Raw genomic sequence first — 22,693 nt, forward strand, 5'->3', positions numbered from 1 at the left:
TATAACTTGTGGTTTTCCTTTTGAAGCTTTTAATATTTTTACTTAGCTCTGTATGTTTAATGTTTTAACTATGATATTTTGTGGGAAATTTCTTTTGTTGTCATTTTTATTTGGTGTTTGTGTGCATTGTCAAAGGAAGTCTCAGGAAAGCCCAGCATAGACTTCATACTCTGGTTCCCTTTCATGAAGAGCTTTTTTGACAAAGCATAACAAGTTTAAAAAGAAAAAATATAAAATTTATGGTTCAAATAACAAAGGGGCAACAGGAATTGAAATGGCGCTGAATCCTATGTTTAAGGAGACAAACAGATTAAGGAAACGGTGACTTTGGGGCAAGATCCCACCCAGCTAAGCTTAGGTCCAAGCATAGTGTTACATACCTTGAATCCCAGAAGACAGAGGCAAGCAAATCTTTGAGGTCAAGGACAGCCTGGTATAGAGCAAGCTCTAAGTAGATAAAAACTTACGTCCAGGCACGGTAGTACATGCCTTTGATCCCAGCATTCAGAAGACAGAGCCATGTAGATTTCTGAGTTCAAGGTCAATTTACGGAGTAAGCTTCAGGACAGTCAAGCTTAGGTAGTGAAAGAATTGGAAAACAGAAAGCTGGTGATAATATAAGGATAAGGGGTGCCACGTTCCAACTCCTGTGAACAGCAGAATTGAGCAGCTTTGGCCATGTGTCTCTGGCTTTAGAGTCAAGAATAGAAGGGACTACTGGAACAATTGATGCTGATTAGCTGGAGTTAAGAAATTAGCCGTGATTAAGAAGAGGCCAGCATAACTGAGATGAAATATGGGAAGTGTTTTCTGAGAGCACAAAGAAGCTGTGTTCTAGAGAGACAAGGTTGTTCTTTGTGGTGCAGCTGGATTGGATAATGTATAAGAATTACCCAGGTGGTATTGGTTTTGAAGACATGATGGGTTCATGGAGAGCAGCTGAGGCTTGGCACTGTGAGAGGCCATGGAAGGCCGTTGGTGAAAGTATAGCCTCAGTTGTAGTTGATGGGCCAGGACTGAAGGAATCATGAAAAGAAGTTAAGGCTTGGCACCATGAGAAGTGTCTATGAGAAGCTATCGATGAAGCTTAGTTGCATCAGAAAACCCCAGTGTATTGGAGATGCCAATACCATGGGATGATCACCAAGATCAGCAGTAGCAGTGCAATGGAGTCAACCAGAGCCTAGAATGCAGAGCTGTAGATGTGATACGAGTCCTTTAGAGGAGCCCAGATGATAGTGCGTTGATCCCAGACATTGGAATAAGAAACTGTAGGGTTGAAGTTGCCTTAGATACCCCAAGATGTTAGAGATGCCAGAGCTTTGAGATACCTGCCAATGAAAGCTGCTAACAGAGAGTGGAACCAGCTCAAGAGACCAAAGAATGTGCTGCTGAATGCCAGATCTTCCAGCAGCAGTCAACATGAATGAAAGGAGTTCGAGATCTGAAGAGCACTTTGTCATTAGACATGGAGTTTGCTCAGCTGGTTTTCTGTCTTGCTTTGGCCCAATATTTTTGACTTTGTATGGGATTACAGTTAAGAGAGAGCATGAATCTCAGAAGAAACCGAACTTTGGACTTTCAACATTGTTGAGACTGCTATAGACTATGGGTACTTTAAAAGTTGGATTAAATGTATTTTGCGTTATGCTATAGTTAGGTATGGTCCCCATGGACTCATGTGTTTGAACAAGCCTATTCAAGTGGGGCTAGGGAGTAGAATGTGGTGGTTTGAATATACTTGGCCCAGGGAATGACACTATTAGAAGTTGAGGCCTTGTTGGAGTACCTGTGGCCCTGTTGGAGGAAGTGTGTCACTGTGGGCTTGGGCTTTAAGAACCTCATCCTAGTGGCCTTCAGATGAAGATGTAGAACTCTCAGCTCTTCCTGCACCATGCTTGCCTGGATGCTGTCATGCTTCCACCTTGATGATAATGGACTGAACCTCTGAGCCTGTAAGCCAGCCCCAATTAAATGTTATCCTTATAATTGTTGCCTTGGTCATACTGTCTGTACATAGCAGTAAAACCCTAAGACAATCTGACTCTGTGGTAACTCCCACACTTTTATATATTGATTCTCTCTTAGTATCTACAACTTGATTCTTTGTTTCAGGTTCACAGTGATGCAAGAAAGTGCTGTGTATCTCTAACTAGCCATTCTCCTGCACTTTTGAGAAAACAGTTTATCTAGATGTATGTATTTTATGGCATATCTCTTGGGAAGTATTTGATCCTCCCTTTCCTCAACCCCATGGCTGTTTGCCCACAGGAGTGGGGGCCACAGAACAGGACAGTACAGGACAGGACAGGACAGTACAGGACAGTACAGGACAGTACAGGACAGGACAGGACAGGACAGGACAGGATAGGACAGGACAGGACAGGGTTTGCACAGTGTGAGTACTGAAGCATTGACTTCTGGGTCTGCCTCAGAGAGACAGCTCAACTTTATTTCAGGTGAACAAGCCCTATATAGATCTTGGGAGTAATGATTTCCCGGGGGGATCTACATTACTGGCTAAGGCAGGAATGCTTTATTTTACAAGAGGAATTTGATAAATCTGCTGGGCAGGTTCTTATTGGGAAAGAGGAAGTTAAAACTGTAATCTGGCCATAGGCTTGTAATATGACTTTTCCCCAAAATTTTTGGGAAGGGCTGATTGGTCATAACAGAGTAACTAATGATCATAAGAGAGGAAGGGTTGAGTGGTAAACCATGTAGCGTTTGCCAGAAGCTTTGTGCAGGGCCATCTTCTAGATAAGGTCAGGCACCTGTTCTTAGAGATACTCTCCAGATAAGATCAAGAAGAGAAGAGGAAGCCCCGCTGAGAAAGGAGTCCTCCATTTTCTGTGGGCTCAGAGAGTTTATCCAGACATGGTGGACTGTGACCTTAATGCAGGGTCTTCCAAAAGAGGTGTGTAGTTTACAAAAACTGTCCTTTAAGTTGTTGTCTGCTCCTTTTTGAACATTTCCCAAGGCCATGTTCTCACCCTTCTCCCTCCTCCTATTTATTTATTTATTTTTATTAAAAACAAGGCCTCCCTGCATGTCTAAGGAATGCCTTAAACTCACACCCTCTTGCTTCAGGCTCCCAAGACTGGATCCCTCTGGGATTTTAAGCATTTGCCACTATGATTATCCCCTTCTTCAGGTTTGATATTTACTGAGACATGAATATTGTTATTATTGTTATGGATGATGTACTATTGAAGAAAATAGTTTGAGTACGAACATCTTTCCTTTATCCTGTTCCCTTTTGGACTTGTTGATGGTAATGGATGGATCTGATCAAACCATGTTTTGTGGATGCTGATTACATGGCTCTTGAGGAGGATTTAGTCACCAACTGCTGCAAGATCTCCAAGCCCAACATGGAACAGTTTTGGAGGCACAGAGTTCCTTCTGCTCACAGATATAAACAGCAAATTTATTATGCTTTATTGTATTCACAGGATAAGTTAATTATCACCAGTGAAGTTTTTACCACATTGTCCTTATGTGCCTAAAAATAAACTAGTCAGTATCAGGCCACTGAAGTGTGAACCAATACCTGCAACTTAGCTGTGTTGATCCAAACTCCTTTCTTACCCGCACATACAGGCTCTGGAGACTCACAGACTCCCACAGGACAGTAATTTCTTGATTTGTTTCTATGTGGACCTACTTCAGCACTGGCATAGATATTCAACTGGTACATATGGCTTGACAACTATGTTAGAAATGGAGAGAGAGATAAATTGAAAGGGTTAGGGAAGAGAGAGAAGGAAGAAGGGGAGAGATGGAGGTGAGCAGCAGTGTCAGAAAGAGGGAGGGAGAAAGAAATGAGATCTAGGATTTTCACAGATCAATTCATACTCAACAGGGCTTTATTTAAAAAGAGGGAATTAAAAATTAGAGAAACGAACAAGGTCCCTAGATTTTATTTAGAGTTTAGGTGCTCAACACAGCTCCAACTCTCCTGCACCAACCCAAGTAAAGTTTGTTTACACACAAGTGTGCTCTTGGCTCCAAATGGAAAGAAAAATTCCAGGTCTTTCTAGGCTCTGGCCCAGATGAACTGTCTGTCCAGCCATCTGTAAGTCTTGAAGATGGATTTGAATGGAGGTGACAAGGGCTGGAGTTATGCTGTAGATAAGAACCTCACTTAGATTTCCATGGCTGACGTTTCATAGTGATTTTTCAGTGTGCATGACTGACTGTGTGCAATACTTGTTACTACTGAGAAATGAGACAACACCTGCTGAGTGTGTACACACACGCTCCCTCACTGCCAACTCTGCTTTGTAGAAAATGTCTCTTCAATACTCCAGCTGAACTGTCAAGTACTTTACTTTTGAATAGGTACATCAGAAGAGTTTACAATTTGACTCTTTCTTTGTCAACTATCTTGAGCCCACAAGGTGGCAGTGTTTTATAGGTGTCCTGAGCAGAATTCTCAAATGGGAGAGAAGGGGGGAAGAGGGGTGGGCAGGAAGAAGAGGGAGGGGTAGTGAGAGGGCTGGAGGAAAGGCTTGGTGCAGCTTAGATAGTGAACAGTCACTTTCCTGATTGCTAGCAAAGCTGCTTTCCATGTTTCCTATAGAAGATGTGGAAACTTTTCTATTTGACTTTATGAGTTTAGGGTTGAGAATCTGAATCCTCAGTGAAGAGGGAAGAGGAGAGAATGAAATCCTTGAGTGTTTCACTAGTGGTCCTGTGGCTTCAGCTACACTGTAAGTTTGGGAATTTCTTCTGGATATGAAGTGTGTGATATGTAAAGTTGTTGTCTGCTCCAGGCTAATGGTAGAAACACAGATAGTTTTAATCTCTAGTTAGGGGTAGGAGGCCCATTACAAAGCCATTCTGGAGTGTTATGCATCCATATGCATCCCTTCTTGGTTGTCTGACCTTTGTTTTTCTCCACAGGGGTGAGAAGCCAGCAGAAGGTGCAGCAGAGCCCAGAATCCCTCAGTGTCTCAGAGGGAGCCATGGCCTCTCTTAACTGCACTTTCAGTGATCTTAATTTTCAGTATTTCTGGTGGTACAGACAGCATTCTGGGGAAGGCCTCAAGGCACTGATGTCCATCTTCTCCAATGGTGACAAGACAGAAGGCAGATTCACAGTTCATCTCAGTAAAGCCAGCCTTCAAGTTTCCCTGCACATCAGAGACTCCCGTCCTGGTGACTCTGCTCTCTACTTCTGTGCAGTGAGTGAGCCACAGTGCTCCCCAGGCACCTGCAGCCTGCACATAAACCTACTGTGCCCCATTAAGGCCTGAGATAGAGCACACACCACCCAGTCAATACGTTCTGTTTCTATTCTGTATGTAATGGGAACTAAGTGTAACAGTAGCGAGGGCTTCATTGATTGGTAAAGCATTTTAACATTTTGAAATTAAGTTATCCTGAAGGGACAGGTACACTTTGGTTTGGTTGAAATATTTTCCACTTTTCTCTTCTCACATGCTGATGGTTATACAACGGTGTACACACCCTTAATGTGCATATGCCAGTGAGTTGAAAGACTGGGCCATGTGACTCACCAGATGCCATTCTATAAAGACCACCTTCACCTCTACAGCACTGTGCCTTCCTTGATTTTAAAAGTTTTCAATTAAAAGATATTTGTTTTCAATTTTTTAAAAAACTAGTTTACAGTGTGGCAGGTTTCTCTCTGGCAGTTTCATATATATTTATTTTTGGTTGAGCCTTCTCCAAGCGAATCCCCTCTGTCCTCTCCCAGTTCCCTAATCCCACGTAAACCTTCTTGATCCCAGTGTCTCCTCTTTCATTTCTATGTCACATGTTCTATTTCCTTCCCACCTCATCTTCTGGTTGATTGCTTAAGACTTCCTCTTTTAGGTCTGAGGGTGCTTCACACCCATTTCTATAGGTTTTTAATATAGCTTATGATTTTAGCATTGGTGAGTGATGACTTCCTATTTCCCAATGTCCTCATCGGTCTCCACTGTCACTTGATTTCTTTTTATTCATTAATTAATCTACTTTACATCCATATTACAGCTCCCCTCCCTCTTCTCTTCCCAGTTCCAGAGTCTTCCATCTCCTCCTCTTCCCTTTCTTTTTAGAAAAAGGAAGGTCTCCCATGGATATCAACCTGCAGTAGCATTAGGATCATCTTCTCCTATTGAGGCCAGACAAGGCAGCCTGGTTAAGGGAAATGGATTCAAAGACAGGCAGCAGAGTCAGAGCCCCTGCTTCTGTTGTTAGGGATCCCACATGAAGACCAAGGTGTTTATCTGTTACACATGTGTAGTGGGCCTAGGTGAGCTCCATGCACACCCTTTGGTTGGTGGTTCAGTCTCTGTGAGCCCTTATGGGTCCATATTAGTTTATTCTGTATGTCTTCTTGTGGCACTCTTGACCTCTCTAGCTCCTTCAATCCTTCCACCCACTCTTTCACAAGAATCCCCAAGCTCCATCTAATGTTTGGCTGTGGGTTTCTGCATCTGTTTCCATCAGCTGCTGGATGAAGTCTCTCAGGTGACAGTTAAGCTAGATTCCTGTCTAGGCTGAGGTCTATTTTATTTTCACTGGTTGTCAGGGTGCTGGCAGACATCCAAGAATGCAGGCAGACCCTAGGTTCAGAAAATGGAGTTCATGGGACAGGGTGCATTGCTGCTGAGCTTGCCCCAGGGGGACATGTCAGGCAGGGGGTTGGGTGTGAGGGCTCAGCTGGTTGTTTCTGGTACCCACAGGCATCCAGGAATGCAGGCAGAGCTATGGATCAGAAGATGGAGCTGAGGAACAAGGGCACAGATCACTGCTGCTGGTGTGGCCCAGGGGAACCCAGCAGGCAGGTGATTGACAGGAACAGGGCTTTCCTGGTTGTCCCTGATGCCAGCGAGCCTCTTGGAATTCAGGCAAAGCTTTTAGCAGTAAGATGGAACTCGGGACAGAGCACAGCTAAGTGCTGCTGGGCCTGCTGCAGGGATTGAGGTAGGGAGGGGCTGTGCTCACCTGGTGTTCCTGTTGCCAGCAAGCCTCGAGGAAGAGTTGTGGACCAGAAAATTGAGCATGGAAACAGGGTGCAGCTCACTGGGTATGTATGGGGTTGAGGAGAGCAGTGGTCTAATCTAGATGTCCTCAGTGGCCACATGCCTCCGGAAATGCTGGCAGAGCCATGAGCCTGAATATGGAGCTCACGGGACAGGCAAACAACACTTTCTAAGGAAGAAGATTTCAATGGGAAGGAATGTTTTGGAGTTCAAGAAAAAACACAGTGATTAGTCGAGGCCTTTGATTGTGGTTCTGGGGATTGAATGTAGAGTCTCAAAAACACTCAGCAAGTGTTCTATCATTGAACTATATCCCTGCACAATACAATAGTGACCTCCAGCTTTAGCATACCACTTCTGGTTTCTACCTTTCAGAGGATAGCAGGTGATTAAAAAGTAAAATTCCTGAGTGAGAATAAGGTAGGACCTCCTTGTTCCGGGAAACTTTTCTTCAGAACTAGAATGAACACAGATAGAGAACATAAAGTGAAACTAGATTTTAGCCGTTATGAGTAGGGATTGCCTCTACTCCTGTAGAAAGAAAAACTATGTGTTATTGCTAATATGAACATAATTTATAGGGAATGCAATTTTATTAACCACTGTGGAGATCTTTAAATGATCCCATCATGCTGAGTTCTTGTTTAAACATCAACCTTTCGGTTTTTTTAATTTTAATTCTAAAATGTTAATCACAGGCTTTATAAGTTTGGTAATGCTCAATAACAAGATGCCCATACAATCAGAAGTGTAACCCAATACCCAACCTAGATATACCAACTATCTTTGACTGGCACAGACAGGCAAACATTTGCCTCCATGTTCCCCTCCCCCCTCTCCCCTCTTGTCTCCTAGCTCCTCCTCCTCTCCTTATTCCTCCTTACTCCTCCCACCATAGCTCCTCCTACATATCACCCTTCTTGTTAAGATAAAACTTTTCTCTCAAAATACAATTAGAGCAAAACTATACCAATTTGTATCAGTAAGGTACAAGATAGACCTAATATCCAGTCCATCATTTTGTGGACTAACCAGAACCTCTGTCATCTCTCCTAACTAAAAGATTTAGTTCTGAACCTGGCTTTTCTCTTGGCTTTAGAATGAATGTCAGTTGAAAATCATCCTCTCAAGTCTTTTCTCTCAAAGTAAATAGCTATGATTGTCTATGAGACTGTAAGTTTTCAACCCCGTCAGAAATCCAGAATGACTGAATTAACTGAAATTATGGGAAGCACAAAGCACAGCTTCTAAGACTTAGTCAATTTATAGAGACCACTGAGCATCTGGACAGTCCCTATACTACAAAAGATTGGAGCATCTGATCTTCAGCCTTCTGGCCTAGGATCATCTGAGAGACCTAGTGATGCAGAATTATTAAGGGCTGATTATTCTGTCTTGGCAGATATCATCAGCCGACTATTCTGCAAGTGTGTCCTTTTCAGGACAGTAATTCTTCTGTAGATGAAAAGAGGCAATTCTTGCCTAGTGGCTGTCTCACCACAACTGGAGTAACCCCAAAGACGCTCAATTTCTTAGAATCCAAGACAGGAAGCTGTCAGGAGCAGATAGTCTAATCAAAATGAACCTTAATGCAGAAATGTTTGTAACATCAATTCTGTGGACTTCTGATGTTCTAAAACCAACTATCCATGTAAGGCAATCTGGTCTGTTGTCTGTTAACCCCTCTCAGCTATTTCCAAATAAAATATAGAAAACACCCTACAATAAACTCAGAGCCATGAATTTACTATAGGCCCTTAACTCACAGGCTAGCCATCACAAATCAGTTAAAAAAGTTAAAAAAGGACTGGGCCTAAGCCTTGTATTCCTGAATGTGTTATATAGGCACAATGCCTATGAGAATAACAGTATTAATCTCACTTCTATATCAATAAGAAACTCGTACCAATGAAAACCTTAAATTTGAAATCAAAGTAAATTTTGTATCATTTAAGAAATTATAACTTCAGCTTAATAACAATTATATAGATTTCTACCAATCTGTTATGGCTATGCAATAAATCCTAGCTATTCCTCCCTGTTCCAACAAACCACTACTTTTCCCTAAAAAGACAGCTCGATATTAACCACCTCAGTCCCCAAGACCAGGGAATAGGGGCACTGACTCTTCATTAACTTCTTCAAGCTGATTACGGGTGTTGAGATATTAGAAGAAGGGTGGGTAAGAGTAAATTGATAAGCCTCTGACATCTGAGTCTTCACTGCATTCAGCTGAGATTCCAGGACATCAGAGGTTCGAGCAGGTCTGCTCAGCTTACTTGATGAGTGGATACACCAAGGCGGTATATTCTGCAATATACAATTCTCAAAACAAATTTTAGTATCAAAATATTTTTTGTTTGAATTCTGGAATCTAGACTTCTGGTACCTGTCTCTATCATATCTAATCCATGTAATTGTGGGAATTTCTACGAGGGTGTGCTCCCACCATCCTCCCATTCCCGCCTCCCTGCTCTCAAATTCCCCAACACTAGGGAATCCAAACTATTGGGTATTAAGGCCCTCCACTTCCACTGATGCCTGACAAGGCTACTCTCAAGTACCTATACAGGTGGAACCATGAGTTCCTCCCTTTGTGGCTGGAGGTCTTAGAATGGCTTCTCCAGCTTGTTTCTTAGGACCATTTGCTTGAAAAATTGTTTTCTAGCCTTTTACTCTAAGGTAGTGTCTGTCTTTGTCGCTGAGGTGGATTTCCTGTATTCAGCAAAATGCTGGGTCCTGTTTATGGATCCAGTCCGTTAGCCTATGTCTTTTTATTGGAGAAATGAGTCCATTGGTGTTAAGAGATATTAAGGAACAGTGATTGCTGCTTCCTGTTATTTTTGTTATTTAAGGTGGAATTATCTTTGTGTGGCTGTCTTCTTTTGGATTTGTTGGAAGATGATTACTTTCTTGCTCTGTCTAGGGTATAATTTCCCTCCTTGCATTGGAGCTTTCCTGCTAATATCCTTTGTAATGCCAGTTTTGTGGAAAGATATTGTGTAAATTTGGTTTTGTCATGGAATATCTTGGTCTCCCCATCTATGGTAATTGAGAGTTTTGCTGGGTATAGTAGCCTGGGCTGGCATTTGTGTTTTCTTAGGGTCTGTATGATGTCAGTCCAGGATCTTCTGACTTCTATAGTCTCTGGTGAGAAGTCTGATGTAATGCTTATGGGTCTGCCTTTATATGTTACTTGGCCGTTTTCCCTTACTGCTTTTAATATTCTTTCTTTGTTTTGTGCATTTGGTGTTTTGATTATTATGTGACGGGAGGTATTTCTTTTCTGGTCTAGTCTATTTGGCATTCTGTAGGCTTCTTGTATGTTTATGGGCTTCTTGTTTTTTAGGTTAGGAAAGTTTTCTTCTATAATTTTGTTGAAGATATTTATTGACCCTTTAAGTTGGGAATCTTCACTCTCATCTATACCTATTATCCTTAGGTTTGGTCTTCTCATTGTGTCCTGGATTTCCTGGATGTTTTGTGTTAAGAACTTTTTGCATTTTGCGTTTTCTTTGATAGTTGTGTCAATATTTTCTATGGTATCTTCTGCACATGAGATTCTCTCTTCTATCTCTTGTATTCTGTCGGTGATGCTTGCATCTATGACTCCTGATTTCTTTCCTAGGTTTTCTATCTCCAGGGTAGTCTCCCTTTGTGATTTCTTTTTTGTATCTACTTCCATTTTTATGTCCTGGATAGATTTGTTCAATTCCTTCACCTGTTTGGTTGTGTTCTCTTGTAATTCTTTAAGGAATTTTTGTGTTTCCTCTTTAAGGGCTTCTACCTGTTTACCTGTGTTCTCCTCAAATTCTTTGAAAGTGTTATGTCCTTCTTAAAGTCCTCTATCATCATCATCAGAAATGATTTTAAATCTGAATCTTGCTTTCCTCGTGATATGGGGAATTCAGGACTTTCTAGTGTAGCAGAACTAGGTTCTAATGATGCCAATACTCTGGGTTGCTGATGCTTATGTTCTTGCGCTTATCTTTCGCCATCTGGATCACCTTAGCACTACCTGTCCTGTCTCTTACTGGAGCCTGTCTTTCCTATTATCTTGGTTGTTTCAGAGCTGTGTGGGGTGGGTGTTACTACTAGGGTTAGAGCTGGGACCCAAGATCTGCTCAGTGCTCGGGCACAGACCAGCAGGAACCGGTACTCCAGGCCAGGAGTGAATTCCTGGGTCCAGGAGTGAATTTTGGTGGGGGGTGTAGGGAGGTTGCTGGTCTCCTTACCTAAGATGCTGCCTGGGTTAGAGCTCCTGGGAGGCCCACTTTCTCTATGTTTTGTGAGATTGGGTGCAGAGCAGCTGCCTGGGATCTGCTCAGTGCTCAGAGACCAGACTGGAAGGAACCAGCCTTTCGGTTTTTATGTGATTTTTGTCATTTCAAAGAAGACAGAACTACGTATCTGCTGCTATTCTAGAAAACATTCCCCATGAAACAATTACTTTACAGCCATTCTGTCCATGGCACCATGAGCTGCCTCTGACAGATTTTATCTTGTGTCCATTGGGCATCATCTCATTAGCAGACTACATTTCTAGCTTTGATTATTTCTTTTCTTTACTCACAAAACAAATCAGACCTTTCTCTTGTTTCTTTACAATACTGTGACCTACATGTTAGATGTCGGTATTTCTGCAGTTGAGACGGACTGATGATCCTACCCCATGCATTTTGTCTTTGTTATTTTAAAATTGTCTTTTCTTAAAGCTGTGAGTCAGAAGGCCATGTTTAAATTACAGTGTTAATCTACTCACGTTCTTCCCTGATTTCAATAATGTCTCTTGTGTTGCAGGTTTTTTCTTAATTCTTAATACTTTAGTAGTATTAAGATTTCAGACCATTCATTCATTGCCCACTGACAATAGGGGTACATGAGATACATGTCTTCAAGAAAGTTAGGAAATATCACCATCACTATAATACATGAAAGTTTTAGACATCAAAGTGTTTATCCTATCATTGTATATTTTTATAATTTGAAATACCTAAGAGGGAGCCTTAAGTTTAGCAACATGGATTAATTTTGTTTCTCTTCAATGATTGGATTTAATAGTGAAGCCAATGGTATTTGTTGGCATTATCCACATCAACATCCAGCCTGGCACAATAACTGTCTGTGATTAGTAGTGGCTGATGCACCTTGGTAGTAGTCAACTACTTTTTAATTGGACTTGAGTACTTATCAAAAAGAGGAATACCATGCCTGGAACTGGACACCTAGCTAACCCCTCAGTGCTAGAGAAGTCATGGTTATTTAAGGAGAATTTACAACCACTGATTTATTACACAAGCCTAATCACTAAAATCAATTTACAAATATTTTTCCTTATGCCCACAGATGTTTTCCCATTATCAAGGAAACATCTCTTTGCAATAAATGGAGGAGACCTTTACAGAAAATCACAACCAATCAAAACGTAGAGTAGTGGATATATCCTCTTTCAATTTTTTAAACAAACTTTTATTAACTGAACATTGTGTGTGCGTGTGTGTGTGTGCTACATGTATGCTTGGTGCTCATGGGGGTCAGAAAAAAGCATCATATGTGAACTGCTGTATGGATGCTGGGAATTTAACTCAGTTCTTCTGCAAGAGCAGTAAGTGCTTCTAACTGCCAAGCTGTCTCCAACCCCACTCTTTTTATTTTTAAGATAGAATTTATTAAAAAGGAATCTAGAAAGATGGGTTGGCAATTAAGAGGACTTCCTGATCTTGCAGAGGACTTGGAGTTGAATGCCACATACCCAAATCAAGAGGCTCACAACCTCATGTATCTTCACCTCTAGGAGATCTTAAGCCTGTTTGCCTCTATGCGTACCTCCATCCCCTCCACAGACCCACTCACAGACACTCAAGCATACAGCAAAGTAACAATAAAAGAAAGCCTTAAAAATAATTTATACAGGTTGGAGAGATGGCTCAGCAGTGAAGAGCACTGGTTTTTCTTCTAGAGGATCTGAGTTCAGTTCCCAGCACACATATGGCAGCTCAGAACTGTCAGTAACTCCAGTTCCAGAGGATCTAGCATCCTTGAACTGGCATCCATGAGAACACCAATGCACATAAAAACAAACAAATCATTGAAAAATCTTTTATACATCATAAATTAAATTAAAATATACATGGCAGTCTCAAGACTATATAGACCAGACATGGTTACTTCCTGATTGGCTGAAGTAGTTATGAGAGCCCCTGCAGTGAAGTGTGTACTGACCTTTGTATTCTATTTGTAGCCATCCTCCCCGTAGATAAGTGTAACCTCTTTTTAGAGAGGTTAAAGTTATACAGTCAGGGTAGTATCAGATTTAATAGATTTGTCAGCACAAAGTATAGAGGAGCTTCTGTCAATCTAGACAATTCTGAAATTGTTTGGAGACAAGGATAACAGGCTTTGACTATTATACCTTTCCTTATATGATTTCTGTTGCTATGATAAATTATTCTAAGAAGAATAGATAGAGTAGGACTCACACTTATAAAGTACACTGCCTTGTTATCTATCATATATAGATCCTAGCTTTGAATATTTAGAATTTTCTGTTTAAAGTTGACTTGCTTCAGCAGCCAGGAAACTACAATAAAGCCATTATTAGGAGAAAAACTATTTTAATGGAGGGTGAATAGTACAACATGTACTACAATGCTATAGGACTCCAGATATCACTACAAGAATTCATACATTCTTAAATGAAAATTTCAGAGTCAGGTGTGTGACATCTCTATGTAAGTTATTGTCCAAGGAGGTCCCATAGATATTCAAAACAACATATATTGCCTTTGCTCTTGGCTATGTTAACTAATTGATAAGATCCTATTGCTAAAGAGGACATATATTTTGATGTAACACAGAGAAATCAAGTCAGAACTGAGTTAGATTATTGTCTTCTAGCTAAAAGGCTGCTGGGAGAGGTGTATCATCATTGGAATTACTGTGTGCTAAATGACTAACCTGATGAGCAAGATGTGCTCACTGGTGCCATAGTGACGTGGCTGTTTTTAGGGACAAGCAACTAATTTCTCATTGGATTTGAGACATTTGAGTGGATGATGTACACACTTAATATGTGAACATGTACAAAAGTGTATGGCCATGAAGTTGTAAAAATAAAAAAAGAAATAAGAAAGAAAATGTTGCGGTTCATCTGATCTATATGCATCTATATAGGAATCGAATGTGGAAGAGCACGTTCTGAGGCATCTATAAGAGCTCCTGGACGTGGAAAACCAGACAGGCTCAACAATCAGTACCTTGAACTATAAGAGAGAAAGGTTCTGAGCTAAAGGCTGTCGTTTGCAGATTACGCTTACAACTTAAGACTAAGAAGAATTAGGAAAAAGATGTGGATAAAAGTGAGAAGTAACAGCTGTGTGCAAAGACAAATTCTGTCAATGAGGAAAAAGTTCTAAAACCAAATTAAAGGATTGAAGGAACTCCAACAGAAACATGGCAGCCATGGAAGGCAGACTCATGAGTGGAAGCTTTAACACTCGAAGGATGTGAGTTGGCTGCTGGGAATGCCCTCTGCAGGTCCTCAGGAATGAGTCACAGTGTCTCAAGGTCCCAAATGATTATCAGCTTTATGTTTCCTACCACCAGGTACCACTGATCACAATGACACTTACAAAAAAGTGCTAAGAAAAAGGTAGTAGCCTATAATTGATGCAAAGAATGGTTCAACCTTTGAGTCCTACATGCCAGTTACAATTGCTTCCCTTTTTGTGTCTGTCCTGTGCAGTTAATCTGCAAACATTGTTTCAAAACACCAATGACATCCTAAGTGGGCAGCACAAACCATATTTCACATTTGTACAAGGTAAAAAGAGCAGATTGTAATGATTACAAACTCTTAGGGCCTGGTTGTAATTACTCTATTTCATAAAAAGTTTAAGAAATGTTTAAAAACTTATTTATTCTATATCATATATACTAGCATTTTGCCTGGATTTGTGTTTATGTGCTATTTGTGTGTCTAGTTCCCACAGAGGACAGAAGGAGTCAGTTCCCATGGACATCTCTTCCCTTCTTCCATCTCCAGGAATTATACTTTGCTTCTAACCCCTCTCCCAAGTGAGACTTCATTCCCTCTGAGTGTGCCAGGAGCCTTGCTGGCTCATCTACCCCTGGCTATCAGTGCACACCTCATTTGTTATTGTGTTCTATTTTGTTTTATAACCCAATAAACTCTGTGCTGGACGGCTAACTCACACTCCCCCATCCCACTCCACCTTTACAGAGCCTCCATCCTACAGCCTGTGCTCATCTTTTCCCTGTTTTACATAGGAATCCTCAGAGGCTATCCAAACTTAGAGGATTCTTAACAGGAATACAGGTCTGAGGAAAGAAAGTGGAATGAAACTAGAGGATTTTGATATACCCCCTACACATTTTCTGGGAAATAGAAGTTGCCTTTTTCCATGGCAAAAAAAAAAAAAAAAAAAAAAAAGTCAGACCATCAAATCAAAGGAATGGGGAAAGAACCCTACCACCACACAAAAACTGGGAATGAACACATACTGATTGATGATAACTCTCAATATGAAATAGTCTCAATTTCCCAATTTAAAAGCACACACTAACAAAGGATTAAAAAATGTGATCCATTCTTCTGCTGGGCCTATGAAACACACCTTAACATCAAGGATAGATATCACCTCAGTTAAAAGGATGCAAACAGATATTCCAAGGAAATCGACCTAAGAAGGAAGCCAGTGTAGCCATTTTAATATCTGACTAACTAGACCTCAATCTAAAACAAATCCAAAGAGCTATGGAAGGACACTACATTCTCATTAATGGAAAAATCCACTTTCTTGAGCTCAGAGCAACAGATGAGAGAGACTATGATGTTTGTCTTTCTGGGTCTGGGTTATTATTGTAAGGTGTGTATTGAGTTCAGTCATTTTGTTGTATCTATACTGTTTTCATTCTTAGGAATTCTCTGTGTTTCAGTAATTATCACTTCATTTGTTTTTTTTTCTATAGTTTCTATGCAATTTTTTCAAGTATTGCTTCAGGTATTCTTTGTATGAATGATCTTATGGACATCATTTCTTCTAGGATGTTTGTATCATGGATAGGTTTTCATTCTCTTTACTATGGCAGATAGTTTTGCTGGATATTGTAGTCTATGTTGGCTTGTATAGTCTTTTAGACTTGGCATACACTGCTCCAGTCTCTGATAGCTTTCAAAGTTTCCATTAAAAAATAATGTGCCCTTATGATGGGCTTTCTTTTATATGTAATTTATGGTTTTTCTCTTGTGACTTTCAATGCTTTTCCTTTGTCTTGTATGTTTAGTCTTTTCTCCATGATATTCTGTGGAGAATTTCTTTTATTGTTTTGTTTATTTGGTTTTTAAATGCTTCTTATAACTATTTAGATGTGTCTTTTCTTAGTTTAAGGATGTTTTCTTCTATCATCTTTTTGAAGAGAACTTCTATGTGATTGATCTCAGATCCTCTTTATTTATGCCTATAATTTAAAGGGAAATGTGTTCACATTTCTCACCACCACCACCATTACCACCACCACCATCATCATACTGATAATAATTTAGCAATATGTTTGTTTTACTTGCACATGTGTATCTCATATGTGCTTGGTTACTGATATGATGCTATATCCCCTAAAACTGGAGATAGAGCTGATTGTGAATCACCATATGGGTGCTCGTAATTAAATGCAGGTCCTTTGGAAGAGCAGTTGGTGCTCTTAACCATCAAGCTATCTCTCCAGATTCAAGACATTGCCTTTTTATGTTGTCCCACTATTCCTGCATTCCCCCCTGCATGTGTGTGAATCCTTTTCACATTCACTGTTTTATCTTTGACCCCTGATATTCTATCTTCCGTTGATCCATTATATTAGTATGATGCCCCCTCCCCTGAATTTTTCATTGGCTTATTAAGTTTTCATTTCTATTTTCATTTCTTCTTGAGTCCTCTTCAATATTTCCATCTTTCCTGTTCAGGATAGGTCCCTGGTTGTGAATACAGGATTGGTGTAGATTTGGGGAGAGTGCAGGAAGAGTCATGCATACTCAACAGGTATATAAAAACTGCTGGGACTTGATGTTGGATATCAACTGTAAGACCTTTCTAAAGAAGATTCCTTACCATGGCCCCAATGGACAAGCTAGTGATAAAGAGGGCTCATCCTTCAGTTTCTGCTTGTTGTGAGGATAACAGATCTCTCATCTTAAGTTATATCTATGCAGAGTGTCAGATTGTACATCTCTGAATATTATCAAGACTTTTATTTTCTCTTTTCCTTAAATTCAAACCAAGGGGAGTCTCCTCTTCCCTATTTTGTTTTTAGCACCCAGTGTTAATGGTTCTTAGTTTCTTTTAGAAGCTCAAACTCTAGTAATTGAGATTTCTGGCTCTGTTGTTTACTTTGTGACACCCACATCTTGTATATCATATCACCTGGCAGCCGCATATTTCAGGTTCACAGTCATTCAGGAAAGTGTAGGACATGTGGGCACATGCTACCAGACAGGCATAGAAACTGGAAAGGTTGAATGGGTTCAAATCCCGGGAACCTCAGAGGTTTGACAACAGCAGTAGAGCCAATTCCTACCTGTTTCTGTACCTGTTCTGAGACATGAACCCAAGACACCTAATGGAGATGACCACAGACACTCAGTCACATGGCAGAAAACCTGAAGTTTTTCCCATGCTTATAAGGTATCTAGAGAGCCTTGAGCCTTCAGCCAATGACCTTCTCTTCCTGGGTATTCTCACTCCCTTCTCCCAAGAGCTATATAATCTCTGGTTCATACTGAATAAAGTAAATGCCTTTAAATACACCCCCAGTAAATGATATGAACAAGCAAGGATTGTCTGAGAGTGTTACTTCTCTAAAGGTCGCCAATAATTATTTAGCTTATTTTGTTCCTCAGGGAGATTAATATGTGCTTTATTGAGTACACACGATTGAGTTAATTACCACCAGAAATGTTTTCTCCAAATTGTCCTGCATTTAAATATGCCTAAAATAAATTATGCAATATCAGCCTACCGAAATATGAGCCAACATCTTCTACTTAGTTGTGTTGATCCAAACTGCCTGCTTGCCTCCTACATTTCTCTTCGTTCTTTAAATTGGATATTTTATTTATTTACATTTCAGGTGTTGTATCTCCTTTTCTCCATCACCCTGCCCCCAGAAACCCGCATCTCATCTCCTCAACTTCTGCTTCTATGAGGGTACGCCCCCACCGAACCACCCACTCCCATCTCCCTGTCCTCGAATTCATCCACACTGGGGCACCCAGCCTTCATGGGACCAAGGACCTCCTCTTTCACCGATGCTGGCCTCGACCTCAGAAATCCATCTGTCTCTGCCTCCCAAGTACTGGGATTAAAGGCGTGCACCATCACTGCCTGGCGCCTCCAACATTTCTTAACTCTACTGCCAATGGAAGTCTCACATGTCCCCACAGGACAGTTACTTCTTGATTTGTTTCTATGTGGACCTACATCAGCTCTGGCATAGATATTCCCCTAGTATATATGGTTTGATGATTATGTTAGAAATGGAGAGTGGGATAAAGTGAAAGGGTTAGGGAAGAAGAGAGAGAAGGAAGAAAAGGGAGAGATGGAGAGGGGAGCGAGAGTCAGAAAGAGGGAGGGTGAGAGAAATGAGATCTAGAACTTTTACAGATCAATCCCCATATAACAGGACTTCATTCAAGAAGAGAGAATAAAAAAATTAGTCAAATGAACAAGTTCCCTAGGTGTTACTTAGAGTTTAGTTGGTGAATACAGCCCCAGCTCTTTTGTAGCAATCCAGGGTGAGTTCTCTTTAGACACGAGTATGCTCCTGGTATCAAACGGAATGAAGAATTCCAGGTCTTTCTAGACTGTGGCCTAGATAAGCAGCCAGCCAGGCCATCTGTAAGTCTTGAAGATGGATTTGAATGAAGGTGTCAAGGGTTGGAGCTATGCTGTATTAAAGAACTTTACTCAGATTTTCATGCTGACATTTCGTAGGTAGCTTTTTCAGTCCAGGTGACTGCCTGTGTTTGATACCTATTATTACTGAGAAAAAAAAAACAAAATCTGCTGAGTGTGTACACACATGCTCCTCTCTCTCTCTCCATTCCAACTTGGAGCAAATATCTCTTTAAAACTCCAACTAAACTCTCAAGAGCTAGATTTCTTAGTAGTTAAGTTAGAGTAGTTTGAATATTTCTTTGGTCACTAACATGAGCCCACAAGATGGCAGTGTTTTCTTTGGGATGGGGTATGGGGAGAAGGAGGGTGCAGGAAGAGGAGGAGGGGGTAGAGAAAGTGCTGGGGGAAGGCTTGATGCTTCTGAGGTCATGAAAAGATTTCTTTTCTAGTTGCCAACTTAGAGTTGTGGATCTTAGTCTTCAGTGAAGAGGAAGGAGGAAAGAATGAAATCTTTGAGTATTTCACTAGTGGTCCTGTGTCTTCAGCTAAACTGTAAGTTTGGGAATTTCTTTATGATTGAGATGTGATATTAGCTCTAGGCTAATGGTAGAAACCCAGATGTTCTTAATATCTAGTCAGGTGTGGGAGACCCATGGAAAAATCATTCTAGAGTGTTAGCATACATATGTATCCAGTCTACTTTGTCTGATCTTTGTCTTTCTGCACAGGGGTGAGCAGCCAGCAGAAAGTGCAGCAGAGCCCAGAATCCCTCAGTGTCCCAGAGGGAGCCATGGCCTCTCTCAACTGCACTTCCAGTGATCGTAATGTTGACTACTTCTGGTGGTACAGGCAGCATTCTGGGAAAAGCCCCAAGGCGCTGATGTCCATTGTCTCCAATGGTGAAAAGGAAGAAGGCAGATTCACAGTTCACCTCAATAAAGCCAGCCTGCATGTTTCCCTGCACATCAGAGACTCCCAGCCTGGTGACTCTGCTCTCTACTTCTGTGCAGTGAGCACACAGTGCTCCCCAGGCACCTGCAGCTTGCACACAAACCTACTGTGCCCCATTAAGGCCTGAGATAGAGTAGAGCACACACTACCCAGTGGAGACATTCTGTTTCTATTCTGTATGCAGTGGGAATTAAGAACAAGAATAGAGAGGCTTGATTGATTGGGAAAGCATTTTAACATTTTGAATATAAGTAAACCTGAGGGAAAGGCACAAGACTGATTTGGTTGAAATATTTTTCACTTTCTTCACATGCTAATGGTTACACAGCAGTGTACATACTCTTAACATGAATTTCTTATTGAGTTGTAAGACAAGTACATGGCCAGATCACTGAACACATGCCATGCCATAATGACCATGATCACCTCTGGAGCACTGTTCCTTCTTTGGTTTTTAAAAATTTTCAATAAAATATTTGGTTTCTATTTTTTTAAGAGCTAGCTTACAAAGTAGAAAGTTTCTGTGTGGCAGGTTCATACGTATTTACTTTCCGTTGACCCTTCTCCCTTTACTATCTCTCACTTCTCAATTCTTACTTAAACCTCGTTGTTGCCAGTGCCTCCCATTCCACTTCCATATCTTCTGTTCTCTTACCTCCTTCTCATCTTCTGTAATGCTCCTTTTCCCTCCTTTTCTAGTTTCCTGGTATCTACTCACATCCATCGTCACATGAGTACATATAAATGAAAAATAGAAGCTAAGATTTGCATGTGTTTGTGTGTCTGAGGCCATAATAACTCATTTACAGTGGTATTTCTCAATTATATCCATTTCATGCAAATTCTATAATTTTACTTTTCCATTTCTCTAAATTTATATATATATACATATATATGTATATATATGTATATATATGCATATATATTCATTACACAAATGAATATATGTAATGGATACATAAATATATGTATCATTATCCAAACTTTCATTATCTGTTCCTTTGTTGATGAACATCTAGGCTGCCTTCATTTCCTAGCAATTTTGAGTAGAGCAACAATTAACAAGGTTGAGAAAATATCTCTGTAGTAGGAGACAGAGACCTTCAGATATGTATCCAGGAATTACAAAGCCTATAACACTTCCTCTTTTAACTTTATTTGAATCTTTGGTTCAAATGGAACACTGATTTCCATAGTTGTTACATTAGTTTATGTTTTTTTATAATATTTTTTATTGGATATTTTATTTACATTTCAGATGTTATCCCCTTACCCCATCTCCCCCCCCCCCGGGGCCCCCAACCCCACCCCTTCGTCCTGGGTTTATGAGGGTGGGGCCCCCCCCCACCCATCCACCCCCCCCCCCCCCCCCCCAAATCCCCCCCCCCCCCCCCGCCAGCATCCAGCCTTCATGGGACCAAGGATCTCTTCTCCCACCTATGCCCCACAAGGCCATCCTCCCCTACATATACAGCTGGAACCATGGGTCCCTCCCTATGTGCTCCAAGGCTGGTGGTTTAGACCCTGGGAATTCTGGTTGGTTGGTATTGTTGCTCTTCCTTTCAGAAGAGTGCAAATCAATCCATTCTAGTTTATGTTTTTATTAATGGTGAATGTAGGCTCCCTATTTTCCAAAATACCTGCATTTATTGCTATTTTGAATCATTTTTTTATTCTTCCATGTAATATATCTCAATTTTAGTGTCTATTCCCTATATTTGTTTCCCTTCAACTTCCCATATACCCCAGATCCACTCCTTTATTTTCCTTCAGTAAAGAGCAGGCATGCCAAGGATATCAGCCAAGCAGGAAATACCAAGTTACAATAAGACCAGATAGAAACCCTCATATCAGAGCTGGATAAGGCAACCCAGTAGGAGAAAAAGGTTCCTACGATCAGGCAACAGAGTCAGAGCCACCCTTACTTCCACTGGTAGGTATTCCACAAAAACATTTAGGTAACTATCATAATGTATTTGTGTAGGACCTAGAACAGACCCATGCAGTCTCTGTGATTGTTGCTTCAGTCTCTGAGAGCCCTTCAGAGCTTTGGTTAGTTGATTCTGTGGGCCATTTTATTGGTGTCTTCAACTATTCTGGCTCCTAAAATCCACCCCCCCCCCCGATGAATTCTTACATTGGCTTCAATATAAGGAACCCAATAGAGATCTCCAATTTGATCCATCTTTCAGACTAATGTTTGTTTGTGAGTCTCCACATCTGCTTATGTAAACTGCTGGAGGAAGCCTCTCTGATGAAGATAGGGCTAGGCACTTTTTTAAGACTATAGCAGACTATCATTAGGAATCATTCTGTTGATTTTTTCTTCTATCCTAAGTCTCTAGGCTATCTGTCCTGCAGATCCTGGTTGTCTAGCCAATGTTGGACATAGGCTCCCTTTTTGGGTCTAAACCTCAAATTAGATCAATCATTGGTTAGCCCTTCTAACAAGTTCTGTGCCTCCAGTGCTTCTGCACATCATGCAGGCAGGATAGATTGTAGGTAAAAGATTTTGTGATTGAGTTGGTGTCCCAGTGCCATCACTGGAAGTTCCTTGGTTTCAGAATATAGTCAGTTTAGGATCCATATCCTTCATTACTGGGAATCCTTACAAGAGTCACAGTAGCAGAATCCTGGGAGTTTCCTTTGCGCTAGGAAAGTGCACCATCCTTGAAATCCACTCCAACCCCATTTGCCTCTTACCATATTCTCTCTCTCCATCACAACATCTGATGATTCCTGTTCCCATCCACCTGCTGAGTATATTCTATTTTTCCTACCCAAGGAAATACATGAGTCCCTCTTAGAGCCTCCCTTTTTACTTAGTCTCTC

General features: G+C 40.9%; 2 gene segments (V, D, J or C); both read left to right on the forward strand.

Moving 5' to 3' along the window:
• The first annotated feature begins 4,597 nt into the window (after positions 1-4,597).
• On the forward strand, positions 4,598-18,256 carry LOC114639728. The segment is given in 3 exon segments: positions 4,598-4,715; positions 4,909-5,189; positions 18,144-18,256. Coding segments are annotated over 3 exon segments (405 nt in total).
• Positions 18,257-19,405: 1,149 nt separating this feature from the next.
• On the forward strand, positions 19,406-19,988 carry LOC114639698. The segment is given in 2 exon segments: positions 19,406-19,462; positions 19,639-19,988. Coding segments are annotated over 2 exon segments (399 nt in total).
• Positions 19,989-22,693: the final 2,705 nt, after the last annotated feature.

Source organism: Grammomys surdaster, unplaced genomic scaffold (genome assembly GCF_004785775.1).
Source record: "Grammomys surdaster isolate TR1022 unplaced genomic scaffold, NIH_TR_1.0 125750, whole genome shotgun sequence".
Classification (NCBI taxonomy): domain Eukaryota; kingdom Metazoa; phylum Chordata; class Mammalia; order Rodentia; family Muridae; genus Grammomys; species Grammomys surdaster.